Source organism: Atractosteus spatula, chromosome 5 (genome assembly GCF_055471065.1).
Source record: "Atractosteus spatula isolate fAtrSpa1 chromosome 5, fAtrSpa1.hap1, whole genome shotgun sequence".
Taxonomy (NCBI): domain Eukaryota; kingdom Metazoa; phylum Chordata; class Actinopteri; order Semionotiformes; family Lepisosteidae; genus Atractosteus; species Atractosteus spatula.
The window spans coordinates 1380959-1395000 of NC_142710.1; the positions used below are offsets into that span (position 1 = coordinate 1380959).

Consider the following 14042-nt stretch of genomic DNA (forward strand, 5'->3'; position numbering starts at 1 on the left):
TGGGAGCTGGGAGCTGTGGAGCTGTGGAGCTGGGAGCTGGGAGCTGGGAGCTGTGGAGCTGGGAGCTGGGAGCTGTGGAGCTGGGAGCTGGGAGCTGGGAGCTGGGAGCTGGGAGCTGGGAGCTGGGAGCTGGGAGCTGTGGAGCTGTGGAGCTGGGAGCTGGGAGCTGTGGAGCTGTGGAGCTGTGGAGCTGGGAGCTGGGAGCTGGGAGCTGGGAGCTGGGAGCTGGGAGCTGGGAGCTGTGGAGCTGTGGAGCTGGGAGCTGGGAGCTGGGAGCTGGGAGCTGGGAGCTGTGGAGCTGGGAGCTGGGAGCTGGGAGCTGGGAGCTGGGAGCTGGGAGCTGTGGAGCTGGGAGCTGGGAGCTGGGAGCTGTGGAGCTGGGAGCTGGGAGCTGGGAGCTGGGAGCTGGGAGCTGTGGAGCTGTGGAGCTGGGAGCTGGGAGCTGGGAGCTGTGGAGCTGTGGAGCTGGGAGCTGGGAGCTGGGAGCTGTGGAGCTGGGAGCTGTGGAGCTGTGGAGCTGTGGAGCTGGGAGCTGGGAGCTGTGGAGCTGGGAGCTGTGGAGCTGTGGAGCTGTGGAGCTGGGAGCTGGGAGCTGGGAGCTGGGAGCTGGGAGCTGTGGAGCTGTGGAGCTGGGAGCTGTGGAGCTGGGAGCTGGGAGCTGGGAGCTGTGGAGCTGTGGAGCTGGGAGCTGGGAGCTGTGGAGCTGGGAGCTGTGGAGCTGGGAGCTGGGAGCTGGGAGCTGTGGAGCTGTGGAGCTGGGAGCTGTGGAGCTGGGAGCTGGGAGCTGGGAGCTGTGGAGCTGGGAGCTGTGGAGCTGTGGAGCTGGGAGCTGGGAGCTGGGAGCTGTGGAGCTGGGAGCTGGGAGCTGGGAGCTGGGAGCTGGGAGCTGTGGAGCTGGGAGCTGGGAGCTGGGAGCTGGGAGCTGGGAGCTGTGGAGCTGGGAGCTGGGAGCTGGGAGCTGTGGAGCTGTGGAGCTGGGAGCTGGGAGCTGGGAGCTGTGGAGCTGGGAGCTGGGAGCTGGGAGCTGGGAGCTGTGGAGCTGTGGAGCTGGGAGCTGTGGAGCTGGGAGCTGGGAGCTGTGGAGCTGGGAGCTGTGGAGCTGGGAGCTGGGAGCTGTGGAGCTGGGAGCTGTGGAGCTGGGAGCTGGGAGCTGGGAGCTGGGAGCTGGGAGCTGTGGAGCTGTGAGCTGTGAGCTGGGAGCTGTGGAGCTGTGGAGCTGGGAGCTGTGGAGCTGTGGAGCTGGGAGCTGGGAGCTGGGAGCTGGGAGCTGTGGAGCTGTGGAGCTGTGGAGCTGGGAGCTGTGGAGCTGTGGAGCTGTGGAGCTGGGAGCTGGGAGCTGTGGAGCTGTGGAGCTGGGAGCTGGGAGCTGTGGAGCTGGGAGCTGTGGAGCTGTGGAGCTGGGAGCTGTGGAGCTGGGAGCTGGGAGCTGGGAGCTGGGAGCTGGGAGCTGTGGAGCTGTGGGGCTGGGAGCTGTGGAGCTGTGGAGCTGGGAGCTGGGAGCTGGGAGCTGGGAGCTGGGAGCTGTGGAGCTGGGAGCTGGGAGCTGGGAGCTGGGAGCTGTGGAGCTGTGGAGCTGGGAGCTGTGGAGCTGGGAGCTGTGGAGCTGGGAGCTGGGAGCTGGGAGCTGGGAGCTGTGGAGCTGTGGAGCTGTGGAGCTGGGAGCTGTGGAGCTGTGGAGTTGGGAGCTGTGGAGCTGTGGAGCTGTGGAGCTGGGAGCTGGGAGCTGGGAGCTGGGAGCTGTGGAGCTGGGAGCTGTGGAGCTGGGAGCTGTGGAGCTGTGGAGCTGGGAGCTGGGAGCTGTGGAGCTGGGAGCTGTGGAGCTGTGGAGCTGGGAGCTGGGAGCTGTGGAGCTGGGAGCTGGGAGCTGTGGAGCTGGGAGCTGTGGAGCTGGGAGCTGGGAGCTGGGAGCTGGGAGCTGGGAGCTGTGGAGCTGTGGAGCTGTGGAGCTGGGAGCTGTGGAGCTGTGGAGCTGGGAGCTGGGAGCTGGGAGCTGTGGAGCTGTGGAGCTGGGAGCTGGGAGCTGGGAGCTGGGAGCTGTGGAGCTGTGGAGCTGGGAGCTGGGAGCTGGGAGCTGGGAGCTGGGAGCTGTGGAGCTGTGGAGCTGTGGAGCTGGGAGCTGTGGAGCTGTGGAGCTGGGAGCTGGGAGCTGTGGAGCTGGGAGCTGTGGAGCTGGGAGCTGTGGAGCTGTGGAGCTGTGGAGCTGGGAGCTGTGGAGCTGTGGAGCTGGGAGCTGGGAGCTGTGGAGCTGTGGAGCTGGGAGCTGGGAGCTGGGAGCTGGGAGCTGTGGAGCTGTGGAGCTGGGAGCTGTGGAGCTGGGAGCTGGGAGCTGGGAGCTGGGAGCTGGGAGCTGTGGAGCTGGGAGCTGGGAGCTGGGAGCTGGGAGCTGGGAGCTGGGAGCTGGGAGCTGTGGAGCTGGGAGCTGGGAGCTGGGAGCTGGGAGCTGTGGAGCTGTGGAGCTGGGAGCTGTGGAGCTGGGAGCTGGGAGCTGGGAGCTGGGAGCTGGGAGCTGTGGAGCTGTGGAGCTGGGAGCTGGGAGCTGGGAGCTGGGAGCTGTGGAGCTGTGGAGCTGGGAGCTGGGAGCTGTGGAGCTGGGAGCTGTGGAGCTGTGGAGCTGGGAGCTGGGAGCTGGGAGCTGGGAGCTGTGGAGCTGGGAGCTGGGAGCTGTGGAGCTGGGAGCTGTGGAGCTGTGGAGCTGGGAGCTGGGAGCTGGGAGCTGGGAGCTGGGAGCTGGGAGCTGGGAGCTGTGGAGCTGTGGAGCTGGGAGCTGGGAGCTGTGGAGCTGGGAGCTGGGAGCTGGGAGCTGGGAGCTGGGAGCTGTGGAGCTGGGACCTGTGGAGCTGTGGAGCTGGGAGCTGGGAGCTGGGAGCTGGGAGCTGGGAGCTGGGAGCTGGGAGCTGGGAGCTGTGGAGCTGTGGAGCTGGGAGCTGGGAGCTGTGGAGCTGGGAGCTGTGGAGCTGTGGAGCTGGGAGCTGGGAGCTGGGAGCTGGGAGCTGGGAGCTGGGAGCTGTGGAGCTGTGGAGCTGGGAGCTGGGAGCTGTGGAGCTGGGAGCTGGGAGCTGGGAGCTGGGAGCTGGGAGCTGTGGAGCTGTGGAGCTGGGAGCTGGGAGCTGTGGAGCTGGGAGCTGTGGAGCTGTGGAGCTGGGAGCTGTGGAGCTGTGGAGCTGGGAGCTGGGAGCTGGGAGCTGGGAGCTGGGAGCTGTGGAGCTGTGGAGCTGGGAGCTGGGAGCTGTGGAGCTGGGAGCTGTGGAGCTGTGGAGCTGGGAGCTGGGAGCTGGGAGCTGGGAGCTGGGAGCTGGGAGCTGGGAGCTGTGGAGCTGTGGAGCTGGGAGCTGGGAGCTGTGGAGCTGGGAGCTGTGGAGCTGTGGAGCTGGGAGCTGGGAGCTGGGAGCTGGGAGCTGGGAGCTGGGAGCTGTGGAGCTGTGGAGCTGGGAGCTGGGAGCTGTGGAGCTGGGAGCTGTGGAGCTGTGGAGCTGGGAGCTGGGAGCTGGGAGCTGGGAGCTGGGAGCTGGGAGCTGGGAGCTGTGGAGCTGTGGAGCTGTGGAGCTGGGAGCTGGGAGCTGTGGAGCTGGGAGCTGTGGAGCTGTGGAGCTGGGAGCTGGGAGCTGGGAGCTGGGAGCTGGGAGCTGGGAGCTGGGAGCTGTGGAGCTGTGGAGCTGGGAGCTGGGAGCTGTGGAGCTGGGAGCTGGGAGCTGGGAGCTGGGAGCTGTGGAGCTGGGACCTGTGGAGCTGTGGAGCTGGGAGCTGGGAGCTGGGAGCTGGGAGCTGGGAGCTGTGGAGCTGTGGAGCTGGGAGCTGGGAGCTGGGAGCTGTGGAGCTGGGAGCTGTGGAGCTGTGGAGCTGTGGAGCTGTGGAGCTGGGAGCTGGGAGCTGGGAGCTGTGGAGCTGGGAGCTGGGAGCTGTGGAGCTGTGGAGCTGTGGAGCTGGGAGCTGTGGAGCTGGGAGCTGGGAGCTGGGAGCTGGGAGCTGTGGAGCTATGGAGCTGGGAGCTGGGAGCTGGGAGCTGGGAGCTGGGAGCTGGGAGCTGGGAGCTGGACGGGCCCAGTACCTGCACAGCGAGGTCCGGAGTCTTGGGGCTGCGGACGGGCACGAACACGCTGACGATGAGCACGTGGGAGAGCGAGGTGCCGCCGCCGAACAGCAGGGCCCAGGAGAGAGACAGGGGCAGCACGGTGTAGACGGAGAGGGACAGGAATGTGAAGAGCGCCACCTGCAGGCGACAGGGCGAGAGTTTCACTGGGGGTGCTGCTCATGAGAGTCTCACCCACAGAGCACCTCCGAAGTGTCACAGAGACTCGGAGAGAGACAGAGACAGAGAGAGAGAGAGTATTAAAGTATTGGCTGCACCTAAAAACAGCGACCAAAACTCCTACCACCACAAAGCCCTGCTGAGCCAAGAGCTGAGCCCAGAGAGGAGCCCCCTGAGCCAGCTGGTCCTGAGGCTCACTGACCTGAGCCACACCGACACCAGCCAGCCTCAGGACAGCACTGCTAGAATCAAGCACAGCACAGATCACACAGCCATATCTCACACACTGGGACACACACAACACTACCTCACCCACTGAGACACACACAGAGAGAGGAGCCCCCTGAGCCAGCTGGTCCTGAGGCTCACTGACCTGAGCCACACCGACACCAGCCAGCCTCAGGACAGCACTGCTAGAATCAAGCACAGCACAGATCACACAGCCATATCTCACACACTGGGACACACACACACACATCACTACCTCACCCACTGGGACACACACAGAGAGAGGAGCCCCCTGAGCCAGCTGGTCCTGAGACTCACTGACCTGAGCCACACCGACACCAGCCAGCCTCAGGACAGCACTGCTAGAATCAAGCACAGCACAGATCACACAGCAATATCTCACACACTGGGACACACACAACACTACCTCACCCACTGGGACACACACAGAGAGAGGAGCCCCCTGAGCCAGCTGGTCCTGAGACTCACTGACCTGAGCCACACCGACACCAGCCAGCCTCAGGACAGCACTGCTAGAATCAAGCACAGCACAGATCACACAGCCATATCTCACACACTGGGACACACACACAACACTACCTCACACACTGAGACACACACAGAGAGAGAAGCCCCCTGAGCCAGCTGGTCCTGAGACTCACTGACCTGAGCCACACCGACACCAGCCAGCCTCAGGACAGCACTGCTAGAATCAAGCACAGCACAGATCACACAGCCATATCTCACACACACACAACACTACCTCACACACTGAGACACACACAGAGAGAGGAGCCCCCTGAGCCAGCTGGTCCTGAGACTCACTGACCTGAGCCACACCGACACCAGCCAGCCTCAGGACAGCACTGCTAGAATCAAGCACAGCACAGATCACACAGCCATATCTCACACACTGGGACACACACACAACACTACCTCACACACTGAGACACACACAGAGAGAGAAGAGCCCCCTGAGCCAGCTGGTCCTGAGGCTCACTGACCTGAGCCACACCGACACCAGCCAGCCTCAGGACAGCACTGCTAGAATCAAGCACAGCACAGCACAGATCACACAGCCATATCTCACACACTGGGACACACACAACACTACCTCACCCACTGGGACACACACAGAGAGAGGAGCCCCCTGAGCCAGCTGGTCCTGAGGCTCACTGACCTGAGCCACACCGACACCAGCCAGCCTCAGGACAGCACTGCTAGAATCAAGCACAGCACAGATCACACAGCCACATCTCACACACTGGGACACACACACACACATCACTACCTCACACACTGAGACACACACAGAGAGAGAAGCCCCCTGAGCCAGCTGGTCCTGAGGCTCACTGACCTGAGCCACACCGACACCAGCCAGCCTCAGGACAGCACTGCTAGAATCAAGCACAGCACAGATCACACAGCAATATCTCACACACTGGGACACACACAACACTACCTCACCCACTGAGACACACACAGAGAGAGAAGCCCCCTGAGCCAGCTGGTCCTGAGGCTCACTGACCTGAGCCACACCGACACCAGCCAGCCTCAGGACAGCACTGCTAGAATCAAGCACAGCACAGATCACACAGCAATATCTCACACACTGGGACACACACACAACACTACCTCACACACTGAGACACACACAGAGAGAGAAGCCCCCTGAGCCAGCTGGTCCTGAGGCTCACTGACCTGAGCCACACCGACACCAGCCAGCCTCAGGACAGCACTGCTAGAATCAAGCACAGCACAGATCACACAGCAATATCTCACACACTGGGACACACACACACACATCACTACCTCACACACTGAGACACACACAGAGAGAGGAGCCCCCTGAGCCAGCTGGTCCTGAGGCTCACTGACACCAGCCAGCCTCAGGACAGCACTGCTAGAATCAAGCACAGCACAGATCACACAGCCATATCTCACACACTGGGACACACACACAACACTACCTCACCCACTGAGACACACACAGAGAGAGGAGCCCCCTGAGCCAGCTGGTCCTGAGGCTCACTGACACCAGCCAGCCTCAGGACAGCACTGCTAGAATCAAGCACAGCACAGATCACACAGCAATATCTCACACACACACAACACTACCTCACCCACTGAGACACACACAGAGAGAGAAGCCCCCTGAGCCAGCTGGTCCTGAGGCTCACTGACCTGAGCGCTCACTGACCTGAGCCACACCGACACCAGCCAGCCTCAGGACAGCACTGCTAGAATCAAGCACAGCACAGATCACACAGCAATATCTCACACACTGGGACACACACACACACACAACACTACCTCACCCACTGGGACACACACAGAGAGAGGAGCCCCCTGAGCCAGCTGGTCCTGAGACTCACTGACCTGAGCCACACCGACACCAGCCAGCCTCAGGACAGCACTGCTAGAATCAAGCACAGCACAGATCACACAGCCATATCTCACACACTGGGACACACACACAACACTACCTCACACACTGAGACACACACAGAGAGAGAAGCCCCCTGAGCCAGCTGGTCCTGAGACTCACTGACCTGAGCCACACCGACACCAGCCAGCCTCAGGACAGCACTGCTAGAATCAAGCACAGCACAGATCACACAGCAATATCTCACACACTGGGACACACACACAACACTACCTCACACACTGAGACACACACAGAGAGAGAAGCCCCCTGAGCCAGCTGGTCCTGAGGCTCACTGACCTGAGCCACACCGACACCAGCCAGCCTCAGGACAGCACTGCTAGAATCAAGCACAGCACAGATCACACAGCAATATCTCACACACTGGGACACACACACACACATCACTACCTCACACACTGAGACACACACAGAGAGAGGAGCCCCCTGAGCCAGCTGGTCCTGAGGCTCACTGACACCAGCCAGCCTCAGGACAGCACTGCTAGAATCAAGCACAGCACAGATCACACAGCCATATCTCACACACTGGGACACACACACAACACTACCTCACCCACTGAGACACACACAGAGAGAGGAGCCCCCTGAGCCAGCTGGTCCTGAGGCTCACTGACACCAGCCAGCCTCAGGACAGCACTGCTAGAATCAAGCACAGCACAGATCACACAGCAATATCTCACACACACACAACACTACCTCACCCACTGAGACACACACAGAGAGAGAAGCCCCCTGAGCCAGCTGGTCCTGAGGCTCACTGACCTGAGCCACACCGACACCAGCCAGCTTCAGGACAGCACTGCTAGAATCAAGCACAGCACAGATCACACAGCCATATCTCACACACTGGGACACACACACAACACTACCTCACCCACTGGGACACACACAGAGAGAGAAGCCCCCTGAGCCAGCTGGTCCTGAGACTCACTGACCTGAGCCACACCGACACCAGCCAGCCTCAGGACAGCACTGCTAGAATCAAGCACAGCACAGATCACACAGCAATATCTCACACACACACAACACTACTTCACACACTGAGACACACACAGAGAGAGGAGCCCCCTGAGCCAGCTGGTCCTGAGGCTCACTGACACCAGCCAGCCTCAGGACAGCACTGCTAGAATCAAGCACAGCACAGATCACACAGCCATATCTCACACACTGGGACACACACACAACACTACCTCACCCACTGAGACACACACAGAGAGAGGAGCCCCCTGAGCCAGCTGGTCCTGAGGCTCACTGACCTGAGCCACACCGACACCAGCCAGCCTCAGGACAGCACTGCTAGAATCAAGCACAGCACAGATCACACAGCAATATCTCACACACTGGGACACACACAACACTACCTCACCCACTGGGACACACACAGAGAGAGGAGCCCCCTGAGCCAGCTGGTCCTGAGGCTCACTGACCTGAGCCACACCGACACCAGCCAGCCTCAGGACAGCACTGCTAGAATCAAGCACAGCACAGATCACACAGCCATATCTCACACACTGGGACACACACAACACTACCTCACCCACTGGGACACACACAGAGAGAGGAGCCCCCTGAGCCAGCTGGTCCTGAGGCTCACTGACCTGAGCCACACCGACACCAGCCAGCCTCAGGACAGCACTGCTAGAATCAAGCACAGCACAGATCACACAGCAATATCTCACACACTGGGACACACACACACACATCACTACCTCACACACTGAGACACACACAGAGAGAGAAGCCCCCTGAGCCAGCTGGTCCTGAGGCTCACTGACCTGAGCCACACCGACACCAGCCAGCCTCAGGACAGCACTGCTAGAATCAAGCACAGCACAGATCACACAGCCATATCTCACACACTGGGACACACACAACACTACCTCACACACTGAGACACACACAGAGAGAGAAGCCCCCTGAGCCAGCTGATCCTGAGGCTCACTGACCTGAGCCACACTGACACCAGCCAGCCTCAGGACAGCACTGCTAGAATCAAGCACAGCACAGATCACACAGCCATATCTCACACACTGGGACACACACACAACACTACCTCACCCACTGGGACACACACAGAGAGAGAAGCCCCCTGAGCCAGCTGGTCCTGAGACTCACTGACCTGAGCCACACCGACACCAGCCAGCCTCAGGACAGCACTGCTAGAATCAAGCACAGCACAGATCACACAGCCATATCTCACACACTGGGACACACACACAACACTACCTCACACACTGAGACACACACAGAGAGAGAAGAGCCCCCTGAGCCAGCTGGTCCTGAGGCTCACTGACCTGAGCCACACCGACACCAGCCAGCCTCAGGACAGCACTGCTAGAATCAAGCACAGCACAGATCACACAGCAATATCTCACACACACACAACACTACCTCACCCACTGGGACACACACAGAGAGAGGAGCCCCCTGAGCCAGCTGGTCCTGAGACTCACTGACCTGAGCCGCACCGACACCAGCCAGCCTCAGGACAGCACTGCTAGAATCAAGCACAGCACAGATCACACATCAATATCTCACACACTGGGACACACACACACACACACAACACTACCTCACCCACTGGGACACACACAGAGAGAGGAGCCCCCTGAGCCAGCTGGTCCTGAGGCTCACTGACCTGAGCCACACCGACACCAGCCAGCCTCAGGACAGCACTGCTAGAATCAAGCACAGCACAGATCACACAGCCATATCTCACACACTGGGACACACACACAACACTACCTCACACACTGAGACACACACAGAGAGAGAAGAGCCCCCTGAGCCAGCTGGTCCTGAGGCTCACTGACCTGAGCCACACCGACACCAGCCAGCCTCAGGACAGCACTGCTAGAATCAAGCACAGCACAGATCACACAGCAATATCTCACACACACACAACACTACCTCACCCACTGGGACACACACAGAGAGAGGAGCCCCCTGAGCCAGCTGGTCCTGAGACTCACTGACCTGAGCCACACCGACACCAGCCAGCCTCAGGACAGCACTGCTAGAATCAAGCACAGCACAGATCACACATCAATATCTCACACACTGGGACACACACACACACACACAACACTACCTCACCCACTGGGACACACACAGAGAGAGGAGCCCCCTGAGCCAGCTGGTCCTGAGGCTCACTGACCTGAGCCACACCGACACCAGCCAGCCTCAGGACAGCACTGCTAGAATCAAGCACAGCACAGATCACACAGCAATATCTCACACACTGGGACACACACACAACACTACCTCACACACTGAGACACACACAGAGAGAGAAGCCCCCTGAGCCAGCTGATCCTGAGGCTCACTGACCTGAGCCACACCGACACCAGCCAGCCTCAGGACAGCACTGCTAGAATCAAGCACAGCACAGATCACACAGCCATATCTCACACACTGGGACACACACACAACACTACCTCACACACTGAGACACACACAGAGAGAGGAGCCCCCTGAGCCAGCTGGTCCTGAGGCTCACTGACCTGAGCCACACCGACACCAGCCAGCCTCAGGACAGCACTGCTAGAATCAAGCACAGCACAGATCACACAGCCATATCTCACACACTGGGACACACACACACACATCACTACCTCACACACTGAGACACACACAGAGAGAGGAGCCCCCTGAGCCAGCTGGTCCTGAGGCTCACTGACCTGAGCCACACCGACACCAGCCAGCCTCAGGACAGCACTGCTAGAATCGAGCACAGCACAGATCACACAGCAATATCTCACACACTGGGACACACACAACACTACCTCACACACTGAGACACACACAGAGAGAGGAGCCCCCTGAGCCAGCTGGTCCTGAGGCTCACTGACCTGAGCCACACCGACACTAACCAGCCTCAGGACAGCACTGCTAGAATCAAGCACAGCACAGATCACACAGCAATATCTCACACACTGGGACACACACACACACATCACTACCTCACACACTGAGACACACACAGAGAGAGGAGCCCCCTGAGCCAGCTGGTCCTGAGGCTCACTGACACCAGCCAGCCTCAGGACAGCACTGCTAGAATCAAGCACAGCACAGATCACACAGCAATATCTCACACACTGGGACACACACACACACATCACTACCTCACACACTGGGACACACACAGAGAGAGGAGCCCCCTGAGCCAGCTGGTCCTGAGGCTCACTGACCTGAGCCACACCGACACCAGCCAGCCTCAGGACAGCACTGCTAGAATCAAGCACAGCACAGATCACACAGCAATATCTCACACACTGGGACACACACAACACTACCTCACCCACTGAGACACACACAGAGAGAGGAGCCCCCTGAGCCAGCTGGTCCTGAGGCTCACTGACCTGAGCCACACCGACACCAGCCAGCCTCAGGACAGCACTGCTAGAATCGAGCACAGCACAGATCACACATCACATCTCACACACTGGGACACACACACAACACTACCTCACACACTGAGACACACACAGAGAGAGGAGCCCCCTGAGCCAGCTGGTCCTGAGGCTCACTGACCTGAGCCACACCGACACTAACCAGCCTCAGGACAGCACTGCTAGAATCAAGCACAGCACAGATCACACAGCAATATCTCACACACTGGGACACACACACACACATCACTACCTCACACACTGAGACACACATAGAGAGAGGAGCCCCCTGAGCCAGCTGGTCCTGAGGCTCACTGACACCAGCCAGCCTCAGGACAGCACTGCTAGAATCAAGCACAGCACAGATCACACAGCAATATCTCACACACTGGGACACACACACACACATCACTACCTCACACACTGGGACACACACAGAGAGAGGAGCCCCCTGAGCCAGCTGGTCCTGAGGCTCACTGACCTGAGCCACACCGACACCAGCCAGCCTCAGGACAGCACTGCTAGAATCAAGCACAGCACAGATCACACAGCAATATCTCACACACTGGGACACACACAACACTACCTCACCCACTGAGACACACACAGAGAGAGGAGCCCCCTGAGCCAGCTGGTCCTGAGGCTCACTGACCTGAGCCACACCGACACCAGCCAGCCTCAGGACAGCACTGCTAGAATCAAGCACAGCACAGATCACACATCACATCTCACACACTGGGACACACACACAACACTACCTCACCCACTGGGACACACACAGAGAGAGAAGCCCCCTGAGCCAGCTGATCCTGAGGCTCACTGACCTGAGCCACACCGACACCAGCCAGCCTCAGGACAGCACTGCTAGAATCAAGCACAGCACAGATCACACAGCAATATCTCACACACACACAACACTACCTCACCCACTGGGACACACACAGAGAGAGGAGCCCCCTGAGCCAGCTGGTCCTGAGACTCACTGACCTGAGCCACACCGACACCAGCCAGCCTCAGGACAGCACTGCTAGAATCAAGCACAGCACAGATCACACAGCAATATCTCACACACTGGGACACACACACACACATCACTACCTCACACACTGAGACACACACAGAGAGAGAAGCCCCCTGAGCCAGCTGGTCCTGAGGCTCACTGACCTGAGCCACACCGACACCAGCCAGCCTCAGGACAGCACTGCTAGAATCAAGCACAGCACAGCACAGATCACACAGCCATATCTCACACACTGGGACACACACAACACTACCTCACCCACTGAGACACACACAGAGAGAGAAGCCCCCTGAGCCAGCTGGTCCTGAGGCTCACTGACCTGAGCCACACCGACACCAGCCAGCCTCAGGACAGCACTGCTAGAATCAAGCACAGCACAGATCACACATCACATCTCACACACTGGGACACACACACAACACTACCTCACCCACTGGGACACACACAGAGAGAGAAGCCCCCTGAGCCAGCTGATCCTGAGGCTCACTGACCTGAGCCACACCGACACCAGCCAGCCTCAGGACAGCACTGCTAGAATCAAGCACAGCACAGATCACACAGCAATATCTCACACACACACAACACTACCTCACCCACTGGGACACACACAGAGAGAGGAGCCCCCTGAGCCAGCTGGTCCTGAGACTCACTGACCTGAGCCACACCGACACCAGCCAGCCTCAGGACAGCACTGCTAGAATCAAGCACAGCACAGATCACACAGCCATATCTCACACACTGGGACACACACACACACATCACTACCTCACACACTGAGACACACACAGAGAGAGAAGCCCCCTGAGCCAGCTGGTCCTGAGACTCACTGACCTGAGCCACACCGACACCAGCCAGCCTCAGGACAGCACTGCTAGAATCAAGCACAGCACAGATCACACAGCCATATCTCACACACTGGGACACACACACACACATCACTACCTCACACACTGAGACACACACAGAGAGAGGAGCCTCCTGAGCCAGCTGGTCCTGAGGCTCACTGACCTGAGCCACACCGACACCAGCCAGCTTCAGGACAGCACTGCTAGAATCAAGCACAGCACAGATCACACAGCAATATCTCACACACACACAACACTACCTCACCCACTGGGACACACACAGAGAGAGGAGCCCCCTGAGCCAGCTGGTCCTGAGGCTCACTGACCTGAGCCACACCGACACCAGCCAGCCTCAGGACAGCACTGCTAGAATCAAGCACAGCACAGATCACACAGCCATATCTCACACACTGGGACACACACACACACTCCTGTCACAGCCTGAGGAACAGTGAGCCTGTCTCTCAATAATAATAATACAGTGTGTGATCTCCTGTCACAGCCTGAGGAACAGAGAGTGAGCCTGTCTCTCAATAATAATACAGTGTGTGATCTCCTGTCACAGCCTGAGGAACAGACAGTGTGCCTGTCTCTCATTAATAATAATAATATGTGTGATCTCCTGTCACAGCCTGAGGAACAGTGAGCCTGTCTCTCAATAATAATAATACAGTGTGTGATCTCCTGTCCCAGCCTGAGGAACAGACAGTGAGCCTGTCTCTCAATAATAATAATACAGTGTGTGATCTCCTGTCACAGCCTGAGGAACAGACAGTGAGCCTGTCTCTCAATAATAATAATACAGTGTGTGATCTCCTGTCACAGCCTGAGGAACAGACAGTGAGCCTGTCTCTTGATAATAATA

General features: G+C 59.3%; 1 protein-coding gene across 1 annotated transcript in view; it reads right to left on the bottom strand.

The window, feature by feature from the left end:
• LOC148833263 (adenylate cyclase type 2) overlaps positions 1–14042 on the bottom strand; it is a 63361-nt gene that overhangs the window by 38383 nt on the left and 10936 nt on the right. Inside the window, exon 4 of the mRNA XM_088915972.1 lies at positions 4046–4207. Coding sequence (XP_088772098.1) covers positions 4046–4207 — 162 coding nt within the window. The remainder of the gene's footprint in view (positions 1–4045; positions 4208–14042) is intronic.